The sequence below is a fragment of the Cervus canadensis genome, chromosome 7, assembly GCF_019320065.1.
Source record: "Cervus canadensis isolate Bull #8, Minnesota chromosome 7, ASM1932006v1, whole genome shotgun sequence".
Taxonomy (NCBI): Eukaryota; Metazoa; Chordata; class Mammalia; order Artiodactyla; family Cervidae; genus Cervus; species Cervus canadensis.
The window spans coordinates 29,035,782-29,059,218 of record NC_057392.1 but is presented as its reverse complement, the minus strand read 5'-3'; the positions used below and the strand labels follow the sequence as shown (position 1 = coordinate 29,059,218).

General features: G+C 38.2%; 1 protein-coding gene across 2 annotated transcripts in view; it reads right to left on the bottom strand.

The window, feature by feature from the left end:
- The window catches only part of CAPN7 (calpain 7), a 46,298-nt gene extending 22,886 nt beyond the window's left edge, over positions 1-23,412 (bottom strand). For both annotated transcript variants that reach the window (XM_043474757.1, XM_043474758.1), the window contains exons 1-11: positions 23,051-23,412; positions 20,798-20,906; positions 17,206-17,363; positions 15,399-15,466; positions 13,175-13,375; positions 11,370-11,456; positions 6,023-6,149; positions 5,159-5,244; positions 3,801-3,894; positions 1,919-2,065; positions 439-545 (exon numbers count right to left, since the gene is read on the bottom strand). In XM_043474757.1, the coding sequence (XP_043330692.1) occupies positions 439-545; positions 1,919-2,065; positions 3,801-3,894; positions 5,159-5,244; positions 6,023-6,149; positions 11,370-11,456; positions 13,175-13,375; positions 15,399-15,466; positions 17,206-17,363; positions 20,798-20,906; positions 23,051-23,152 (1,286 nt within the window). In that variant the 5' untranslated portion in view covers positions 23,153-23,412. The remainder of the gene's footprint in view (positions 1-438; positions 546-1,918; positions 2,066-3,800; positions 3,895-5,158; positions 5,245-6,022; positions 6,150-11,369; positions 11,457-13,174; positions 13,376-15,398; positions 15,467-17,205; positions 17,364-20,797; positions 20,907-23,050) is intronic.
- Positions 23,413-23,437: the final 25 nt, after the last annotated feature.

Sequence of the window (23,437 nt, the reverse complement as noted above, 5' to 3'; positions counted from 1 at the left end):
AATGATTTACAAATAAAGGTGAAGATGGGAAATACCAAATGCATTCTCCCAAAGCCATATCATTTTATTTATCAAATCACTGAGCTTTCTGGTTTCAAGACAGTTTTCCAGTTCTTCACATGGATGATCCATTTAAGGCTTAAGCTATCTTTATGTTCTCACCCTCCTCTTTTCCCACCTTCCCTCAAATTGGTAAGTACTCAGGAAGTACAAAATAGCCTTTCCAATATTCCTTTATCCAAATGTTTTGGATTATCTACCATCTGGATTAACTGTAAGCGTCACTGAGGGCTGGCTGGAGCGAGTGCATAAAGTGAATATTTTAAAAACACAACGTCCCTAATAACTGAAAATGACAGCCTCTGCAGGATCCATTCTCAACAAGACATGAAGTTTTTAAATGGCCTCTTTTAGTACAAAAGAGAGAGAAGTGTTTACCTTTGGTAAAGCATTCGGAAAGAATTATCCTTGCTGAAAGTCTGGCTGTCTGAATGCATGGCAATCCTTTCTGGTATCCACCCAGTCAGGGCATGGAGATCAATGTTCTGCAACATAAACACAGTCAGCACTGTCACTGTGGTTTTTAAGCTCTTAAATAAGTCCCCAGGGTAAACTGTTAAATCTCACTCATCTGACACGATGATTCTGATAGGAATAAATCAGAAGGTAGTAAGTAAGTAGTAAGTAAGTAAGTAAGTATTAAGTAAGGTTGGGAAAATCAGTATGAATCTCTTGTATGTGTATGCTCAGTCGTGTCCGACTCTGCGACCCTGCGGACTATAGACCACCAGGCTCCTCGGTCCATGGGATTTTCCAGGCAAAAATACTAGACTGGGTTGCTATTTCCTTCTCCAGGGATAATAAATCTTTTATTACTGGGTGGGCTGCATTTTCTTTCTCCAGAAAAATAAACCTCTTACTTAACTCAAATTCCCATCTGGATTTAAGCACAAGCCTGTCTTTTCCTTACAATCTCTGCTGCTTTTCCAGAATACATTTACTGATAAATATGATGAAAACTCAAACCATTTAATAGAAAAAACTGCTTTGATGATGATGACGACAGTTGCATTTATGCTCATTCCCTCTCTAAGCTGACTCGGTAAATCAACAGGCAATGGATTAGAAAGCTAAACTAAAAACATTTGAAGGACAGAGCAATTGAACACGGAAGTTGGGAAGAAATTTTAACATCCTTCTACCTTTAACTATGACCTATACACTCTTTGAGTAGCATTATAAGAACCAGCAGGACGGAGGAGGCCAGGTACTAGGTGAGGACACTAACCAGGTATAAGAAATAGGTGATTTGGGTATATTACCTCATTTAATCTTTACAGTTCTTTAGAGGTGGGTATTATCCTCATATTACAGACAAGCAAAGAACCTAAGAAAGGGTAAATACCTTTTCTAAGGCTACAGGCTGATTAGTGTTATAATTTAAAGTCATGCTAGTCTGAATAATTTCTGGCATAGGGCAATAGTTGACAACTAAAGGACACTGGCAGATACCTTGATTTTACAGATAAAGTTGTGTTAAGGTTGGGAAAAACTAACCCCAAACTCCTTGAACCTGAATTTATAAATTAAAAAAAAAAAAATACACAAGGATGACAATATGACTCACCCATTTGATTTGCAGAGGCTTCTTTGGAAAGGGACACTACATTTATTTGGCCCTGTGTCCCACCAGAACAGTAGACACATACACTATAGGCTTTCCTGAATACTAAATCTATACAATGTGCAAATAATCTTACAAAAGAAAACATGCACTCCCATAATAAGTGATTGATCAATATTTTTCAGGGGCTGATAATGTCTTCATTTAAGCCAAACACATAATCTATAATCTTTCAAACTCAGAATAATTATATTAGATAGCATAAGCCTGTGTCTGGATCATCTTACTACTTACTGAATTGGATCCTGGGAAATCATATCCTCCCATGACTTTCATGTAAGCTTTTTCTATGAGAGAAACCCATAATTCACTTTTGTTGTTAGAATAAGAACAGAGCAATTCTCCCTTGTGATCAACAGGTAACTGGTCATCAATTATCACCTGGAGAAAGAGAACAATAATTTCCTTAGGTGGTACGAAATATCTTAAAATCTTTTCTATCAAAAAACTTCCACACCTCTTATACTGATAAAATACATGATAAAAGGTATGCTATGTCAATTACTAAGATAATGGTAGTTTCATATTTCTGGAAACTGATCAATTATAAATGTTTTGTGATGTCTTTCTTAAGGTTTACAATTTGATCTCCCTCTCAGGTATTAACTTTGAGCCAACGGTTGGAAAATGTTATGGATCTACCAACAAAATTATTACGGATTCTAGAAATGTACTTTATATCTAAAATAATTATAAAAGGACCTCTCACTATTAAGGTAAGTAACAACAGTACCCTAAATCTGCAAAAAGATTCATGCTGTACTTAGTAGTAAAACATTATGACTAAAAAAATATATTTAAATAATATGGAAGCATAGAAGTAATCACCACAAACATGCAGCCTCTAATTCACATTATAGAGTGATTTGGGAAACAAGAGGATAAAAAGAATTTTGATCTATTAATAGAGAAACTATGCAACTGCATTTTCAAAGATTCTTTAAACCAGAGATTATTTACAAATTAGAGTTCAGAAAAACCATTCTCAACAATTTTGTTTAGATGGGAAATTGTTTAGTTCTTAAAGTCAGCTAGAGCAGTCATTCTGAAAGGTTGTTCTCGGACAACATCACCACCACTATCACCTAGAAACCTGTTAGATATGCAAATTCTGGCCCTTCTGCAGACCTACTGAATCAGATGCTTTGGGGGTGGAGCCCAGGAATCTTTTTTAACAAGCACTCCAAATGATTCTGTGCACGCTAAAGTTTGATTCTTATTCAATTAGAGAGTAATTCTAAGCTTCCCACACTAGAATTGGTATGGAATCTTGTTTAAATGCGCATTCTGATTCAGCAGGTCCAGGATGAGGCCCAAGTTCAGAAATTCTAACAAATTCCTGTATGCATGAAGGCTAAGTCGCTTCAGTCGTGTCCGACTCTTTGCAACGCTATGGACAGTAGCACCCGGGCTCCTCTGTCCATGGGACTCTCCAGGCAAAAATATTGGGAGTGGGTTGCCATGCCCTCCTCCACGGATCTTCCCGACCCAGGCATTGAACCCATGTCTCCTGTGTCTCCTACATTGGCAGGAGAGTTCTTTACCTCTAGCACCACCTGGGAAGCCCAAGAAATTCCCAAGTGATACTAACATTGATCCCCAGACTTAATGAGTAGACAGGAGCTAGAGAATCCTAACAAAACAAGGCCCTTACAACATGGTTCGGAATCCTTAAAGAAAGATTTGCAATTTAAAACTATGTATCTATTTCACAAAGGAAAACAATATTAAAGGTGTCTTACATCTTGATTTACACACATAAATTGTTCTAATGGACTTAGTGTGTCTGATGTCTTTTTAATCAAAAAGGTAACTAATGACCACCAGATTAAAATTCATTTTAAGCATAAGCAATCATAAGCTCAATGCTACTTCTTGGAGCTTTCTATAAATTTTCCCAAACTCATTTTTTAAAAGACTTTATGCTTGTCATGATTTTTCATTTTTAATTATTATTGATGATGTTATTGGTAGTAACATGTATAATATCACAGAGCCAAAATCAACTAAACTGACTTTTCAAATGTTTACATAAATAACATTGCTTAATGACTCTACTCAAGATTCAAAGGTAGGGAAGAGAGAAGGGGTTGATATGGAGAGAAACATTATTCACCTTTCTGGGGACACCATTGAGGTGAAGTTTCACCATGTACTTTCCACAAGGATTGTACTCTGGCTCACCATCCTTATTCTGAGGGTAAATTATGCTTTAGTAAAGGAAAGAAATGGTGAAATACCAACATTAATATTCAATATAAACTACTATGCAGAATATTAATTTTATTTAGACATATGCTATTGTCTTAGTAATTTTACGAAAATAAATGTAAGAATATTTGTCTATAATAGACCTGTAACAGAAAAAGAATTTCACCTCAAAGTTTTTATTTAATATAAACAAATGAAGACAGTATCTTAGGAGATCATACAGTAGGGCATACATTTCATAATATTCTGAAAAATGCTCATTTTTAATTATATCCTCTAATAAATTTTCTAGTAAGTGGATATATTTTAAACTAGTTAGAATAATCTACTATTGGCTCTAAAACATAAAGAGACCATTTCAGTTAACCACAACTAAGGAAACTATAACTCTGACACAGAGATAAAGTTAGCAGAGCACTGATAAAGTACACAGAATTATCTAGTGAGATACTTGTAGAAACTATCAGTATCAATTTCCTTTTTCAAACTGCATACTATTCATTTACATGCTCTGTTTATCCAAGATGGCAAATGACTTCAAACTAAGGTCTGTATCTATTTACCTTTCTTCTTTCAGGACTTAACATAACAAAAACAAGTCAGGAAAAGCAGTACAAAAAAATTATAATGCTTAATTTTTATAATGAATAGCTTTAAGCTAATAAAACTTCCAAAAATTGAAAGAAAAAGTATTTCATGGTAACATTTCAGTACACTGTTCTGGCCATCAAAAATGTTATATATGTTGTACTATATTACAGACCCATATAATGCTGTATTATATAATGTTTTATATTAATGTCTTATTTAACCCATTAAAAACATTATTTCAGTAAATGATATAAAAATTTGAGATATTTTCCAATAGATATGTTTTTGTGTGTTAAGTTTTCAAAATCAAAATGGATTTCAAAATCAAAATGGATTTCAAAATCCATTTTACACTTACAGCCTATCCAAATTCAGACTAGCTCATTTCAAGTATGTAATATCCACACGAGACTTGTGGCTACTATGTAGTAAGTCAAATTATAAATGTGATTTTAATCTGACCACTCATTTATTTCATTTATATTATTCTAACTATATGTGCATATGTTCTTAGATTGTCTTAGCAAATCCTTCCACATTCACAAACCATCTGCTTAACACACAAAGGCCGTAACATTCTAAGTGATATGTGCAGACAAACCCTAAGCTTCTAATTTCCAATTAAGAGACAATTCCATGAAAAGGGCTAAAGGGACAAATATAAAATCCTACCTGGTAATCAACTTCTTATTAAATCGTCTTTCATAAGCTGCACTGATAGCCAGTGATGCCACAAAAGAACAATCTGATACTATTGTCTGTTAATAAGAATTATTAATACATTCATTTACTCATGCAATTTCAACATTACCACAATATTTAAGCATTGCATCCAGAGTCTAACTTTTTATACTAAATATCTTGACTGCTGCTTGAACAGGAAAACAATAAAATAGAAATGCCATAGTGCCAACTAACATATTTTGTTCATACAAATCCCCAGAAAAACAAGCATTTCAATTAAGTTACTTTAGAATAATTAAATATGCATGATGCATTCTTACATGAATAAAAGCATATTCAATTGAATTACACTTTTTAATGACAAAAAAATTATAGGCATTTTAAAAACGTTGGTTAATTACAATGACAAATTAAAATCAATACGCACATCAAAAAATTTGAATCACAGTATTTCAGGAGCATTATTTTCATACTAATGTGAAAAAATCTATGACTTCAGGGCTAATGTGTCATTAATAAAGTCTACAATCAAGTCACAGAGTTGTTCTACTGCCGAAGTGTTTTAAATAAGCCCAATACCTTTCTGTCTTTTCTATTTATTCTCTCATCAAACATAAAATTCAGATTCTCAGTTATTCTCATCTGCAAGCATATATCAATAGGGTGCACAAAAATCTATAACTGTTCAAGAGTTATATCTCAGTATGTCAAAGTCAAATGTAAGATGAATAATTTTTCCAATCATACTAATGTATCTGAATAAATAAAAACCTAAGAAAAAAGGCAAATGTATATTCAAATTACTTTAAGATGTTAGTTTTTCATATAAAATTATACAAAATAAATGTTTACCTGCTTTATGCTGAAACTAGACACAGTATAAATCATTGTAGGATTGTTGGTGAGGTCTTCTGGTCGTACCCATTTAGAAAATGTAGCTTTTTGTTTAGGTGATAATGGTAACTTGCCACATCTATCACTGAGATGATAATAAAAATTAAATAATAAAATTAACCTTAAAAAATGACTTAGAAACAAGAATAAATTTCCCAGAGAATTTTTTTTCGTATAGTGATCACAGCTATACAGCAAATTCTAAAAAAACTCTCTGGTCAAATTTGGTTCTTTACACTTGACCTTGAATTCAATCTGATCATCCAACCCAATTAAAAAAAAAAGTACACAGATAACTGACAACAGAAGAGCAACTAAACTCTTATATTTATTTTAAGAATATACTTTAAAAGTTAAATTGAGCATGGTTATATTCAAGAAATTCAGTTTCAATAAAATGGAGCCATTTGATTCATTCAAAAGAAGCACGAAAGCTATAGATCTTTATGTTGGCTCTTGACAAACTCATCTCTGCAGGACTAATAACGAGAATACCTAGTTACTCAGTAATACACAGGTGGCAACAGTGGTAAAGAATCTGCCTGCCAACGTAGGAGGAGATGCAAGAGACACGGGTTTGATACCTGGGTCAAGAATATCCCCTGGAATAGGAAATGGCAACCGACTCCAGTATTCTTGCCTGGAGCATTTCATGGACAGAGGGGCCTGGCAGGCTACAAATCCATGGCATCACAAAGAGTCAGACACGACTGAGCACGTACCCACACACGAAACATGTGCTAGGCATCACACAAAATATTTTACATATCTTATTCATTTAACCTTCAAAACGATTCCTTATTAGAGCAAATTTTTTAGAAAAAGTTTTAAGTGATCAAATAAGCTGTGACACTGTTGAGCTAAGACACAGAAGAAAGGGTATCTGATTCCTGGTCTTTGGTGTCAAATCCAGCATCTTATCCGTTACTCTCTACTCAAAATGTGTAGGGAATATATATGAAGTATTTCTCTATAATTAATGTACAGCACAAAAGTCTGCCATTCTTCAAAGTGCTTCTAGAGCAAGGGCAACAAATCTTTGGTTTTGAAAGATTTATAGGCTAATATAAGGTGAATGATTCGCAACCTGAAAAAAATATGTTTTTTTAAAAAACAGAATGTTGACAGACATTAGGAGAAAGAGGGTTTTGTGGTGATGTGTGATCTGAAAACTCCTGGCTGAAGTATTTTTTCTTTTTTTCCATTGGAAGGACACCTCTAAACCTTTAATAAGCCAGTATTTACTGGAAATCTCTTGGAGTATAATATGGTATACAACACTTCTCAAACTTTTTTGATGATCACCTCATACATCTCATAGAACCACTAGCAGTCTAGGCAGCATTTTGTACCTTTGTAGTAACAGGACCTGACTGGAAACATACAGTGAGCTGAATGAATTTAGAAGAATTTAAGAACTGCCATCACAAAAGTTTGAGGAGAAAAAATAAGGCTGACTCAAATCTAAAATCACATTACTCAATATTATTAATCCACCATATGAATCATAATTCAGTAAATCCAAGACTCCTTAGTACTTGTTCTCTCAAAAGTCACCACTGAATTACCAAATTTAACGTTCATTTCTTAGAGCTTTGAAATATTTAAAATACTTTATAATTTATAATACATGACCAGAAAAGAAAAAAAATTCGTCACCCAATCTTCCTAAAAAAGATTAAATAAAGCTCAACATTCAGAAAACTAAGATCATGGCATCCAGTCCCATCACTTCATGGGAAATAGATGGGGAAACAGTGGAAACAGTGGCTGACTTTATTTTTGGGGGCTCCAAAATCACTGCAGATGGTGAGTGCAGCCATGGAATTAAAAGACACTTACTCCTTGGAAGGAAAGTTATGACCAACCTAGGCAGCATATTAAAAAGCAGAGATTACTTTGCCAACAAAGGTCCGTCTAGTCAAGGCTATGGTTTTTACAGTGGTCATGTACGGATGTGAGAGTTGGACTATAAAGAAAGCTGAGTGCCGAAGAATTGATGCTTTTGAACTGTGGTGTTGGAGAAGACTCTTGAGAGTCCCTTGGACTGCAAGGAGATCCAACCAGTCCATCCTAAAGGAGATCAGTCCTGGGTGTTCATTGGAAGGACTGATGCTGAAGCTGAAACTCCAATACTTTGGCCACCTCATGCGAAGAGCTGACTCATTGGAAAAGAGCCTAATGTTGGGAAGGATTGTGGACAGGAGGAGAAGGGGACGACAGAAGATGAGATGGCTGGATGGCATCACCGACTCAATGGACATGGGTTTGGGTGGACTCCGGGAGTTGGTGATGGACAGGGAGGCCTGGCGTGCTGCAGTCCATGGGGTCACAGAGAGTCGGACACGCCTGAGTGACTGAGCTGAACTGGACTGAGTCTTTCTAACCAAACATTCATACACTGGGGAGCTTTTTGCCATCAGTCTGCTATCTTTGAATTTTAAAATGTTTACTGTCACTATTTCTTCTGATTATTCTCACTGTAAAATAACCCAGAAAACAAGAAAGGAAAAATCTTGCCAGTTACAGCATTTAATTTTACTTGATTTTTCTTAAAATTTAACTAACTTGGTAAGTAGTCACTGAGCACCGCCACGCGGGACACCGTGTAGGCGTGCACTCTCTGTCCTCACGGCGCTCAGGGTCCCACGTGCAGGACAAGCAGAGAGCACGGGGTCAAACACAACGTAAAATCCCAGCTTTGCCAAGGGCACAGTAATTAGAGGAGCTACATTTTAACAACTTTGGTAAGACAGTTATATTTTTGTTTGGATAGTTATAAGACAGTTATATTTTTAATTACAGTGTAAGCATTTTCCTGTGTTACTTAATTTTTTGAAAACTTGATTGTTCATGAGTGTATAAAATTCTTTCTAGGGACATTCTGTTGTATGAGCACTAAAAATATGATTTATCTTCATCTGTTACACAAAGATTGGAACTACAAGTTTATATCTCTACTTGGATATTGCCATTTAAGAGCATCCTAGAATAATTGATTTACATTTTCATAAGTATAATAATATTGCTAACTATCTTTTATATAAATCTTTGACTAGATCTGTAAATACTTTTTAAAATTGGTTTCTTGAAGTAAAATCACAGGTCAAACGTTTTTAAAGTATTTGAAATGTACAGCTAAATTATATAACTTAGTATTCTGCAAGATAGTTATTTCCTAACAGTTAATTCTTATTACAAAGTGCTTTCTATAGAACAAGCACCACTATAAGTGCTTTACATTTCATTAACTCATTTAATCATCACAGTAACACCAGAAGGTGGATTCTGTTATTACTTTAAAGTCTGAAGCAGTTTAGAAAGTTTGCATGGTGTCACACAGGATACGACACTGGACAGCATGGGTCTGGAATCTGTGCCCTTAATGTTAGTGCTATAAGCATCTTCAGTTCAGTTCAGTTCAGTCGCTCAGTCACGTCAGACTCTCTGTGACCCCTGAATCGCAGCACACCAGGCCTCCCTGTCCATCACCAACTCCCGGAGTCCACCCGAACCCATGTCCATCGAGTCGGTGATGCCATCCAACCATCTCATCCTCTGTCGTCTCCTTCTCCTTCTGCCCCCAATCCCTCCCAGCATCAGGGTCTTTTCCAATGAGTCAACTCTTCGCATGAGGTGGCCAAAGTATTGGAGTTTCAGCTTCAGCATCAGTCCTTCCAATGAACACCCAGGACTGATCTCCTTTAGGATGGACTGGTTGGATCTCCTTGCAGTCCAAGGGACTCTCAAGAGTCTTCAACACCACAGTTCAAAAGCATCAATTCTTTGGTACTCAGCTTTCTTTATAGTCCAACTCTCACATCCATACATGACCACCGGAAAAACCATAGCCTTGACTAGACGGACCTTTGTTGGCAAAGCAATGTCTCTGCTTTTTAATATGCTGCCTAGGTTGGTCGTAACTTTCCTTCCAAGGAGTAAGTGTCTTTTAATTTGATGGCTTCAATCGCCATCTGCAGTGATTTTGGAGCCCCCAAAAATAAAGTCTGACACTGTTTCCACTGTTTCCCCATCTATTTGCCATGAAGTGATGGGATCAGATGCCATGATCTTAAGTTTTCTGAATGTTGAGCTTTAAGCCAACTTTTTCACTCTCCTCTTTCACTTTCATCAAGAGGCTTTTTAGTTTCTCTTCACTTTCTGCCATAAGGGTGGTGTCATCTGCATATGAACATTTCCTAGATCCAGATTAACCACTAGCATCACACAGGTGCCTGAGTGAAAACATTATGCTGGTAACTTACTGGCCTTGAGATGTCTACCTTCTGCCCATCCAAGAACAACAAACACTAGAAGTGTGAGAGCAGGTCTTCTGTTTTTATAGTCTTTATGTATTCTGTACACAATAAGCATTTAATTCCCTGATGCTTTCTTATAATAAATATGCTGATGGCAGAAATTTTAAAAAATAAAAATGTTTTAAAAAGTAAACCACCTAATTTTGCTACTTAGAGATAAACATTGTAAACATTTTGATGTATCACTTTACATCATTTCATTCTTTATATGTATAAATACATAAAAAAATAAAATTTGGATATCATGTATTTATAATTTTCTATCTTTTAAAATTTTTATATATTACAAACATTTCCCTTATATTTTTCAGAGTTATTTTTTTATGGCTAGCATAGTATATAACAGAATAATATGAATATGCCATTATTCAATCACTCCGATATTACTGGATACCAAGTTTGTTTCAATAATTTTTTGCTGTAACAACACTCTGATAAGTGCTCTTATGATAGACATCTTTGGCCCAATTTTAATTTCCTTAGGACGACTAGAACCTGGGAGTCCTGAAACAATGATTTTAGGGTTCTTGACATAAGCTGCCACTGTCCTGAAAGGCTATGCTAACACTTTCATAATGAACCCTGTTTCTGAACTGGATCTTCTTAGTAAACAACAATCCTGTCATTGTTCTCCACCTTTCCATTCAATGCCTTGGCTGACTTGCATTTCTGTGTGATCCAACCCAAACTGGACAAATATTTACTCACTGCTTACTTCTCTGGTACTAGGTACTGTGTTAGACACTATGAGCATGACCTTAGACTAAAGAAGACCCACAAGTCCTGTCCCCAGGAAAAGGTCAGAGGCACTCTTGCCACGTTGTCCCACCTCCTTCCCTGAGCTTCATCGCTTTTCCAATCAGAATTTTTATTACAAATTTTAATTTCAAGGCTATGGATTTAATTAGACTTCAGCAGATGGGAAAAGTACTGAAAAATTATGAAATTAATTTTGAAAAGTAAGAATTGCAATAGTGCTTACTTACCAGAAAGGCATTGGATAAGCAAAACGTTCCCTCAGATCAATGCTCATGAAAGGAACATATTCAATACCATTTATTTTTGATGTTGTCCTATAAAAAATAAGAAAAAAATCCAAAGTAAATGCTCAAGTCAACCTTAATCACCAATTTTATTTAAACTGCTTAAAATTTAAATGACAAGGTATGCTATTGTAATAAAATTAAACTGATAATCTCATGTAATGTTGATAACTTTATTTGAACAAAATTTTCATGAAATAGTTGTATACCAAAAAAAATTAATCCAATTTAATCCCAAAGTTATTCTTTTGAGACTACCATCCTTTACAACAAAACAACTGTTTCAAAATAGGCTTACACCAGAGGCAATGAAACTGTCCCCAGGACACAAAGCGAATTGTATCCTCAGCCTAAGGAAAGAAAGCAATTGCTTAGTTGCTTAATTATTTGAGGATTCGAAGGATTCTTGGAAATAAATTCTTTATATTTTCTGGTTATGAGACTAAGGAATGGGTAGTGACGAAGAAAGAGGCACAGATAACAGTTAGGGCCTCTTGACAAATTTAAGAAATGTGGCTTGTAGTAGCTTTGTATATTCTCTTCCTATTTTGTGTCACACGTTTATTTGTACATATTAGCTATTTCCTTCAGTTCCTTCCCCGCATTTTATTCAGGAGGAGTGGCAGAGTAACTTCACAATTTAGCCTCCAGGTAACAATATACAGTGAGACTGTGAATTTGAGGGCTAATTAACACATGAATATAACATTTGTGTGTATTCCCATCTGGAGATGGAGAGAGCTTTTGACTTGTGTGAAGGACAGCTGCGTCCTGTTAGTAGAAACTCAGAGCTGTTCTGTAGTAGTGTGGAATTTCAAAGGTGTGTAGAAGGGAACAAGTGGACGCTGAGTAGCCAAAGTGCTGTACAGTTATTAACTGTACAGGTCCAAAACCACTCTTTTTCTCCTGCTTTGTGTTGTGTGGTTTCATAAGCATTTTTTTCTAGGCAGGCAGCGCCACTTTTTCTAGAAGCAGAATTAAAATCTTCAGCAGGAAAAGAGAGAAACGCCCTCAGGCGGCTGCTATAGAGGAAGGAACCATTCCACAACTGCAGGAAATTAACAGAAAGAGCAACTTTATAGCACACACCGCTCTAAGCTGGCTGATTTTCAGAGCCCAAGTGAGGAGCAGCCGCGCTGGCTCAGGATGCAAGCAAAGAGTCCCACAATCTTGTTCTTTTGCATTTTTAATATCCCCTGAAGCTGCTTCCAGACACTGAGTTGGCTTCCCAGCCCAGGGGCTGGCAAGCTATTTCTAAAACTAAAGGGCCAGACAGTATAAGTTTTGGCTTTGCAATGAGGTCTATCACATATCCTGGCTCTTTCTGCTTTCTTTTTTGCAACCCTTTTAAGAAATATACAAAGGCATTCAAAGCTTAAGGCTGCCCTTTGCTGACTGGCCTAGACTGCTGTTTCAAGGTAGCAATTAGGGCTCTGGTCAGAAGGCTGCAGAGGTGATGAAAGGGCCGCCATAGTTCTACTCTGCCCCATAAAATTATTCAACTTTGAAGAGTGTTAAGATTTTCAGAAAAAAAAAAACAAAACATCTAGAGGAAATGCAAATACTAAAATACATTAGAACAGATTTCAAATATTTCAAGTTGTGACTGTGTGACAATTTATAGTTACATGATAATAGCATGACACATTACAACAAAGATGTATGACTCATCAAACCTAACGAGCATAACCTTATCTGCACTGATGTTAACAAAATTGTTCATCACAACAAAGCATAAACCGACTTACCTGAGAACTTCTATTTCTTCTGCTGTGTATCTCTGCCCCTGTGCGTCACATGACTGCGGACTTATAAACGGCTGAGGTCTTTCAAGGAAGGGATTAGTTCCTAGTGGAAAGTGTGCTCTCGTTGGAGGTGGCTTTGGCTTTATATTTGTTGCCTTGATTTTGCATGACGGCTTCGTTAAAGGCTCACTCAATGCTTCTGCTCTATAATAGAGGTACAAAAACACCATTCTAGTTTTTCTCCTCACATTTAAGCTTTTCGGCACACAGTACTTACTTTGAGAACAGTCAAGCATCCCTAAGGTAAAATTACTATCTAAAATTCTTACATTCTAGTCAATAGTTCACTACTTAAGCTACTCCCAGAGGTAAGGTATTTTTGCAAACATTTTACTGAAACAGTAATTTAGCACTTACAGCATTATCAGATCCTACGAAAGGCAAGGGGCCTATATGAATGTAGAGAACACAATCCCTACTCTCAAGGTACCCCTAGGTTTGCAGGGAAAGTCAGTTGCATCAAAAGTGGGACATGAGGCTGGACGCGTTCCATGCAGGTGAATGCACAGCAGAAGTTACTGACTTAATGCAGGGAAGAGGGTAAGTGAGGGAGCGTTTTTCCAAACTGACATTTGAGCTATACTTGGCGTTGAGCTCTGAGTCGACCTGGGGAGCTAGGAAGGGTTCTAAGTAGAGAGAAGAGCGTGAGCAAACGCGCACATCTGTGAAACAGTGGAGTGAGTTACTGTGATTTCAGAAGAATGTAGGGAGCCCCTGTGAGAAGGGCACAAGCGAGGCAGCAGGAGACGAGGCCAGGGGCAGGGACGGATCACGGAAGACCTCGCTTGGTATGTAAGAGCTTTTGGACTTTGCCCTGTCAGAGAACTGACAAGCTAAAAAACAGAAGTTTTTAATCTGAGGTCCTTATATGCGATTTAGCAGTCTTGTTAACACTCTGAAACGGTATGCAGATAAAATGTCATGCTATCTTCTCCCTAGAGTGTATCCATTCTTCTGAACTAGTCCTCACAGGAAGCGTTCGTGACTGAACATGTCCCTGTGCTGAGGGCGCACCCAGAGAATACGAAATGAATTACCCACAGAGGCAGCAGGGGCCATCCATGATTCTGACTGGTGACAGACATCAAAAGGGAGAAGCTAACGATATGTCAAGTGCCCACAGCTTCATGAATTTAGAGAAACAAATGATGCTAGATGATAGCAATGAAAAGGAGGGGTGACCCCTATATCTCAATGCAAAAGAAGGGCTGGGGGTATCACAGCTCCCTAGTCTGAGCCTCAGAAGGAGGTACTGTACTAATTCATGCTGTAACTATAAATGCCACTCCACTCTTTTCCTTTGTCTATAATGCTTTGTACAAGAGGTACAATCCTCTTGTGCAAATACACTCATTATCTCAACAAATGCCTGTTGAGCACATACTGGATGTCTGGCAGTCTGCTAGGTGCTTGGTTACAGCAAGGAACAAAGACAAAATTCTCTGCCCTCACAGAGCTTCTATTTGGAGGACAGGGGTTAGGAAAGACACACACATTGTTAACAAATATGATAAACTGATCAATTTTATATACCTTAGAAAATAGTAAAGAGTTATGGGAAAGAATATTACAACAGAGGAAACAGGATGGAAGTACCAGTGGAGATTTCAATTTTACACAAAAAGCCAAGCACAGGCCTTATTGAAAAGTTGACATTCGAGCAGAGTTAAGGGAGCCTCACGCACATATGATGTGGGGTATGTGATGATGTGGGGTATGTGAATGGCTGGCTCATTCTCAACGTCTCCATTTCTAGTAGTGGCTTTGGAGGGCTCTCACAAGCTTTCTCTTTGGAAGTTTCATATTACACAACACAAGGGAAGTCTTCCGTTTTAAATACCATAACCATCTTTGTTTTAGACACAACAAAAACTAAGTGAAACGTTTCTTGACTGATTTGCTACTTTTTGAGTTTAAAGCAGGGATAAGGACACAGAGATGAATTAGCTCTCTGTTCCCCTAAGGAGTTTACCATCTAATAAGCCAAAATGACAGGGAAAAAAAACAGCAGGGAACTAGGGAGGAGCAAATTCACTCAGAGAAAGAAGGCAGACTTGCTCTGGATGTCAGGTTTGTTACCACGAGCTCCACCATACATTCGGATAAACACGTCACACTGAAGTTACACCGTACAGTGTGGGGACCAAAGCTGAGGAGCCAAACTCACCTGTCTAGTGCCTGCCGAGCCAGCTGCTTCAGCTTATTTTGCAGAGTTTTATCAGCAGTTTCATAAGACTTAAGAAAAAGAGACAGACATTCTAAAGCATAAGTATTAATCTGCTTGATCCATGATATTTCTAAGCAAGAAAAAAAACTTACAATGCACATTACACTTCTAAAAATTATGAGAATAAACCAGCACACTTTATTTTTATCCTTAAAGGTATCACTTAAAATTGTGTTGAAACTCATCACTGAGGTAAACCCCAAGACCACTTAATGTGGACGGGTGGTAAGTGGGACACGACTGAAAAATCACGGTGCTGCAGAAGGCTGGGCAGCAGGAGCCCCAGCAGGGCAGGGTTACTGTACTAAGTGAAACAGGCCAGGAGAAGACCTTAGGACTCCACTTATACGTGGAGTCCAAAAGCAAAACAAATAAACAAAATAAACCAAATGCACAGACACAGAGAGGAGATTAGTGGATTCCAGAGGGGAAGGGGAAGGAAGCTGGGGACGGGCAAAATAGGTGAAGGGGGTCAACTGCGTGGGACAGAAGGTAACCAGACTTGCAGTGGTTATCACTCTGCTGTGTGCGCAGATGTCGAATTATAATGCGGCACTGTACATAATTAAAACTGAAAACCCCCAGCACTTACCAGCAGTCTCAGGTACCTACAGAAATGAGGCTAGATGGTTCTTCTGGATAAGAGACCTGGGACAAACAGCCGGCCCTCGGAACAGTTCTAACAACCCCACTCTCCACTACCTCACACCCTCCTATCACTGCACTGCTTGCTCTTAAGCACTAGATGACCCTTAGAGCTAACTGCTTCTCCTTGGGAAGCAGTAAAAACCAGTCACCACACAGACTCCACACTGTAAATTAACAAAACCACTAATGATTTCTTAGTGTATGAAACTGTATAAAAGGGGGAAGAGTTTTATTTATTTTTTTTTATGACGAACCAAATTTTTTCCCTTTTTTAAAAAAGTTGTAGTTGATTTACAATAGTTTCAGGTGTAGAATAGACTGATTCAGCTATATATATACATATATTCATTTTTTTTCAAATGCTTTTCCATTATAGATTATTGTAAGATATTGATCTAGTTCCCTGTGCTACACAGTAGGGTCTCTGTTGTTATCTATCTCATGTACAGTAATGTGTATATGTTAATCCCAAACTCCTAATTCATCCCTTTCACAGGAACTTTATTTTAAATTCACAGATTGTGATGAATTCTTCCTGTAATGTTAATTTTGGTTACAGGAATATAATATGGTCAAAAATGCTACCTGTAATTTAAAAAACAATTGCCAAGTGATTCAATTAACACTGTCAAATTTTTAACAAGGTGTTAAAAATCCATTATTAATTCTACTCTTCAATAGCTTTTTTTAAAACTTATTTTTGTATTGGGGTATAGCCAATTAACAATGTTGTGATAGTTTCATGTGGAAGTCTTGGGGCTCAGCCACATATATACATATCCCGTTATCTTTTTTTTTTTTTTTTTTTTTAAATAGGAGTATGCTATTAGGGTTTAGTTGCTAAATCGTGCCCAGCTCTTGCGACTCCATGGACTGTAGCCCACCAGACTCCTCTGTCTATGGGATTTTCCAGGCAATACTGGAGTGGTTTGCCATTTCCTTCTCCCCGTTATCTTTTAATGAGGAGTAACTTAAGTTACATGTATAATAATAGGTTTTTTTTTTTTTAACGAATTTGTTACATAAAATTCACTAGTATGGGGAGAAATTTCTTAGGACAATTCCACCAAACTTAACTTGTAAGTATTATTATACATACGGTTTTCAGACAGAGATCTACAGCTTCTGTATACAGTTCTATAGCATCTTCAACATTCCCTTTTTCATCTTCATCAAAAGCTTGTGTCACGAGGAAATGGGCACGCTCTAAGTCCAACTGATGTTTTGATTTCAAAGGATCCGCACTCTTTGACTGAACTAGGATCAGAAAAAAGCCACATACCTATATATACATCCAGGGAATAACCTGTCATTTTAATACACTCTTTACCAAAATTCTGTAATCCTTCATGTAAAAAACTTAGCAAGGTAAAAAGAGAAATCTTTAAATTTTCCCTGAACTCCTCTCTGTCCCTACTAACACTTTTCATCATTTAAAAAAATAAAATGAAAATTAGCATTCTCCCACAAAAAACAAGACTGAAACTTAGAAAACACTAAATCTAAATAAATTCAGTCATGCTCTAAAGTAATTTTTTTTATACAGACAATAATTATATAATCTACTAGGCCTTGATGATAAAATTGATGCTGTTTCCTATTCATCAGGGTACAGAATAAGCTATATTTTTATTGCTGTTCGACATAAGTACTTCTGTTTGTTCTTAATATAAAGATACATATCCATAAGAGACTTTCATCTAGAATTTATAAAGATCTCTTACAATTCAACAATAAAAAGACAAATCCAATTTAAAATGGGTGTTGTGGTAATCTCATCAACTTGTGTCAATTCGACTGGCTCACAGGTTACCCAGTTGTTTAGCTAAGCAAGATTTCTGGGTAGCCTACGAGGATGCTTCTGAATGAAATGAGCATTTTGAATTGGTACTGAAAGCAGACTGCCCTCCCCAGTGTGGGTGGGCATCATCTCACCCACTGTGGGCCTGAACTGAGCAAAAGGCAGAGCGGGAGAACCTGCCCTTACTGCGGGACTGCTGGAGCCGACACACTGGTCTTCCCCGGCCCTTGGACTGCAACTCACACCACCAGGTCCCCTGCTTCTCAGGTCTTTGGACTTAGACTGAACCACACCACTGGCTTTCCTGGGTCTCCAACTTGCAGAGGGTAGACAGTGGGACGTCTTAGCCTCCATAACTGCATGAGCCAATTTCTCATAATAAATCTCCTTATGTACACCCTACTGGTTCTGTTTCTCTGGAGAACCCTGACGTATATCATGGGTAAAGAATCTGTATAGTCATTTCTCCAAAGTAGATGTTCAAATGGCCAACTGGCACATGAAAAGATCATCATCTGCCATCAGGGAAATGAATACCAAAACCACAATCAGATGCCATTTTATCCCCACAATGGTGGCTAAAATAAGACAGAAAATAACAAGTGTTGATAAGGATGTGAAGGAACTAGAACATTGCTGATATAACTGTAAAATGGTATAGCCACTGTGGAAAACAGTTTAGCAGTTCCTCAAAATTAGACATAAAGCTACCGTGTGTGTGCATGCATGCTCAGTCGCTTCAGACATGTACAACTCTTTGCGACCTTATGGACTGTAAGCTGCCAGGCTCCTCTGTCCATGGGATTCTACAGGCAAGAATACTGCAGTGGGTTGCCATGCCCTCTTCCAGGGGATCTTCCCGACCCAGCAATCAAACCTGGGTCTTCTGCAGCGCCAGTGGATTCTTTACCACTGAGCCACTGATATGTCCAAAGCTACCATGTGACCTAGCAATTCTACTTTTGGGTAGAATTCTACTTCTGGGTTTCAAGAGAACTGAAAACATATGTCCACACAAAAACAGCATTACTCACAACAGACAAAAGGTGGAAGCAAGCCAACATCCACCAAGTGATGACTAGATAAATAAAACGTGGTATATTAATACAATGAAATATTATTCAACATAAAAAGAAAGGAGACACTGATACATGCTACCACAAGGATAAATGTGAAAAATATTATGCTAAATGAAAGAAGCCAGACACAAAAGGCCACATACTGGATGACTCCATTTACAACAAATATCTAGAATTGGCAAATCCATGGAAACAGAAAATAGATTAGTAGGATTAAAGATGAGCAGGATTAGTGGCTGCTAGGGCCTAGGGGGAAATAGATGGTTAGATAGCATCACTGACTCAATAAACATGAATTTGAAAACTCCAGGAGATAGTGAAAGACAGGGAAGCCTAGCATGCTGCAGTCCGCAGGGCTGCAAAGAGTTGGACACGAGTGACAAATTGAGCAGCGACACCAGGGGGATGGGAGGAATGGGGCGTGACTACTAAAGGCTAAGAGGTTTCTTTTAGGGTGAGGAAAATGTTCTGCAGTTAGATAGTGGTGATGGTTGTACAACTCTGGGAATACACTAAAAACCACCGAACTGTACACTATAAAAAGCTGAATTTTATGATGTGTGAATTATATCTCAATAAATGTTTTTTCAAAAAGCTTTAGATTTTGTCTCAAAATTGTGCTTGATCTTTTAAAAAAAACTATAACCCTCAGTAACACCTCTCTGAACCATGTATGGCGCTTTGTTTCGCTGACAAGTTTTTATTCTTCAAGAGATTAGGGCTGTCTCATTCTGTGCCTGAGAATCATATAAACATCACATTTATAAATTTAAAAACTTCATTTACTTAGCAAGGAAAATGAAGTGTCTCTGAATTCCATGGTATTTTGAATATATGGATCAGTATAAACTTGTATCAAGTGAGAGCTTGACACATAAGCAGTTTAGTTTTCAGTGCATGCAGTTTCTGGGCACTGTCTTAAAAGGAAATACTGTGTCTGTAAGGGGACTGTCATAACGAGAAACCCAACAATTAAATCTACTTTATCTTAACTATAAGCTGGTTGGTAACTGCTCCTATCTGTTCAGAGTAAGTGGTGGAAAGTAGCACAAAGTCTGTCAGAGAAGGCTGAATAAGACCTCTCTAAGTTTGTAGCTTTATTAGATAGCCACAGGGGGAAAAAAGGTCAAAAAAGAGTCCTCAATGACATGAATACATTCTTGAAACAAAATATCGACAGATGATCATTTTCTTTCCTATCATGTAAACAACAGATTTTGCCAAGAACCCACCTACTTCTAACAGAACTATGAACATTAAGCCTGGGAACTTGTGCCACAGCATTTGCCATGCTGTTTACAAAATTAAATACAGGTTGTCCCAGGTCTCTGCTTACATGTCACTTTCCCAAGATACTGCTGGCAAACTCTCTAAAATAAGAGTTTAACTAAGGTCTTGAGGTTGAGGCTACTGATACGGTAAAGACTATGAACCCACTGCTGAAGTCTTTAGACACTGAAGGGAAAAGAGTCATTTAATTTTAATAGCAGGAGAGGGCATGTGACAGATATTTAAAGCCAGATTTTAACAGGATTTTAATCCCGATTCTGCCAATGATACACTGTTTGAATGTCCATTTCTGGGAAATTAGGATATCACCTTACATGACCTCTGAGGTTCTTCTTCACAGATCACTTATTTTCATATTATGATTTTCAAAGATGTGATTACCAAAAGAGGAATGAGCAACAAACAAGTGAAGATCAAGAATCAAAGATGAAAACAAAAAGGAAAGAGAAACATGAGGGAAAAGTAAGATGGGATAGGAAAGAAGAAAAAAAAAAATAGTGACATGGTTAGTCTTTACCAACCTGCTGAATGTAAAGCCTGCACTCTTTCCAGATACTCATTTATTTTCTCTTGAATATGTTCTAGACTTGATCCTGCCATCTCAGCATAAATCAAAGCTTGTGCAGCTTCCTAAAAATAAAAAAAAGAATTCAAAGGAATCTAACAGATGAATTATAATTTGAATTTTCTTTACTGCTTTCTAACTCATGGTTGGGTTTCTATGAATGATAAAACAAGAATGTCTTTAAGATACTAGAAATTTTTTTCATACGTTAAGTGAATAATATAGTCCTTTACTTCTTCTTTCAGTTCTCGATGCTCTCAATTTTCTCAGACTGTTGAAAATTTACAAAGTCAAATAGAAGGGGTTGATTTTAAACATTTTCTTAGAATGACTGTGATTTATGTTGTTTTCCTTTTTCTCAATGCAGTAGGTCAGACAAAACTACATACTGTGAAAAGGTGATCTGAGTCCTGAAAGCATTAGAACAGACAATACTCATAAATATCAACAAAAGATTATAAAGGTTAATTGTCTCTTTGTGAAAGAAAAGTTTTTTCTCCAAAGAAAACACTGTCAAAGGGGGAGACATTTTAAGGCAGATTTCAGTTGTGTGAAAGAAACTTAATTAAGAACACCCGGATTCATTTTCCAGTTATTCCATGACCTCCTCAGCCAGTCAGGACATGCTAGAGAGGAAAAGTCTCCGTTCTCGCCATCACCATTCCAGGAGGGTGGCCAGAGCTACCACAGAGACCCCTCAGGCACCACCACCTTCCGTGCAGTCATCTAAGCCCGTGCATTTCAAGGAAACTCAAGCCTCATTATTTGCATCCAAAGAAGTCATCCCTTTTTGAATCCAGTTACTGGAGGAATCCTTTCTCTGAACCTACAAAATCAATAAGAAGAGTACAGCTTTGATCCAAATGAAAATTGGGGGTAGAAAAGATGTGTTTTCCTCAGATCCTGCAATTCAGATATTTCAAGGGAGGAAAATACAACTGTATATTTAAATATTGCAGCCAATTTTTATAACTGTTGGTATCAACTTTATTTTGTTCATTTCATTTACACTTGAAAGTGATTAACAAGGAATCCCAAAGAGATCAGCATGAAGACCAAAAACACTAAATATCTGAAACAGTTTACGTAACAGCTCCTAGAAACACCACCACTTTTCTGATTCTCTCAAGGAAAAGAAATTCTTCATAACAACATGCATGCAATTCTACAGCAAAACAAGAGGTGCTGTACAGCATTTCCTTTCACTTTAGAAAAAGCTATTTCATGTGGCACTGTTTACTTACGAACGTTTGTCATTATTTCACGAAACTAATAAAACACAGTTCTACTTTTAAAGAAATACCACCATTATGAAATTGCAAAGAAAATAAAGTTCAAAAAGAATGACTCTGAAACACAACCGAAGTCTCTAAATACAGGTTATAAAATGAAGGCAATCAAACATTAATCTGAGAACAATAAATTACACATTATTGCAGCATATAGGTTTGTGGAAGAAAAATGACTACTACTGTATTTTCAAAGTCTGACATTCTTCCTAAAAGAAAAGGTGACTGTCTCTAGAGGATACAGCTCCTTCCACAGGAGTGGGTATGGGCCAGGACTGGAGCTGGAGAGGTGTGCGTCTGCAAATCCTCAGAATTGGGGAGAAGGCAGTGAACTGGGAGAGCCTCTAATTCTGGCCTTAGAAATTTATCCAAAAGAAATATCACAGAAACGTGTAAAGCATTAGCTACAAGGATATTATGATGCTGAAGAAACAGAATGCACGTTAAAATGGCCAGGAGAGTTTCTCAACAAACGATGGCATACCCATGGGATACTATGCATCTAGCCCTTAATATTATTATTGATAACAAGATCATATCAAGAAACTTTTAAAAAATTCGTAATTTTCTTAAAAGTTCAAAAGGACAGGTTTAAAAAAAATCATAGACAATCTGACCCCAGTTTGTTTTTTGAAAAAGGATGTGTACACAGACACTGGGGAGATCAAGACGTGTGGAAGTCAAGCACTAGGACGCGCAATGCTTTCTTCTTCACTGACTCGCGGCGCTCTCCCGCGTGCCTCCAGCCCGTCTGCGGCGGTGAACCCACGTCTGCGGAGCCGAGCGCCCGGCCCCGCCGCCGCCCTCAGGAGCGCCGAGCCGGGGGATCGGCGACCCAGCCCCCGGCGGGATGGCCCCTCAGCCCCGCCCCTGGCCCGAGCAGGCCCGCCCCCCGGCCCCCGGCCCCGCCCCCGGCCCACCTTGTAGTAAAACACGGCCTCCGCGTAGCGGCCCTCCTGATCGCGCTGAACCGCCAGCCGCGCGAACTGCACCGCGTCCCGCTCCAGCGCCGCCGAGTCCATGGCCGCCCCGCGCCGGAGCCCTCCTCGCGTCGCCGACCGCCGCGCCCCCAGGGGCCGCGAGAGGTCCCGGGCCGCGCGGAAGGCGAGCCAGAGCTCACTTCCGCCGACTGAGGGAGGACGGCCAACAGCCCACCTCAGGCTCCCAGCCCGCCGGCACCCTCGCGCCGAGGCCGCCGCACTCCCAGACCGGCCCACCGGCCACACTGCGCAGGCGCAACCGGGCCCGCGCAGGTGTTCTGGGAGCCACGGCGACTGAGGGAGGCCCCGGCTCGCCGGAGGGCGCGG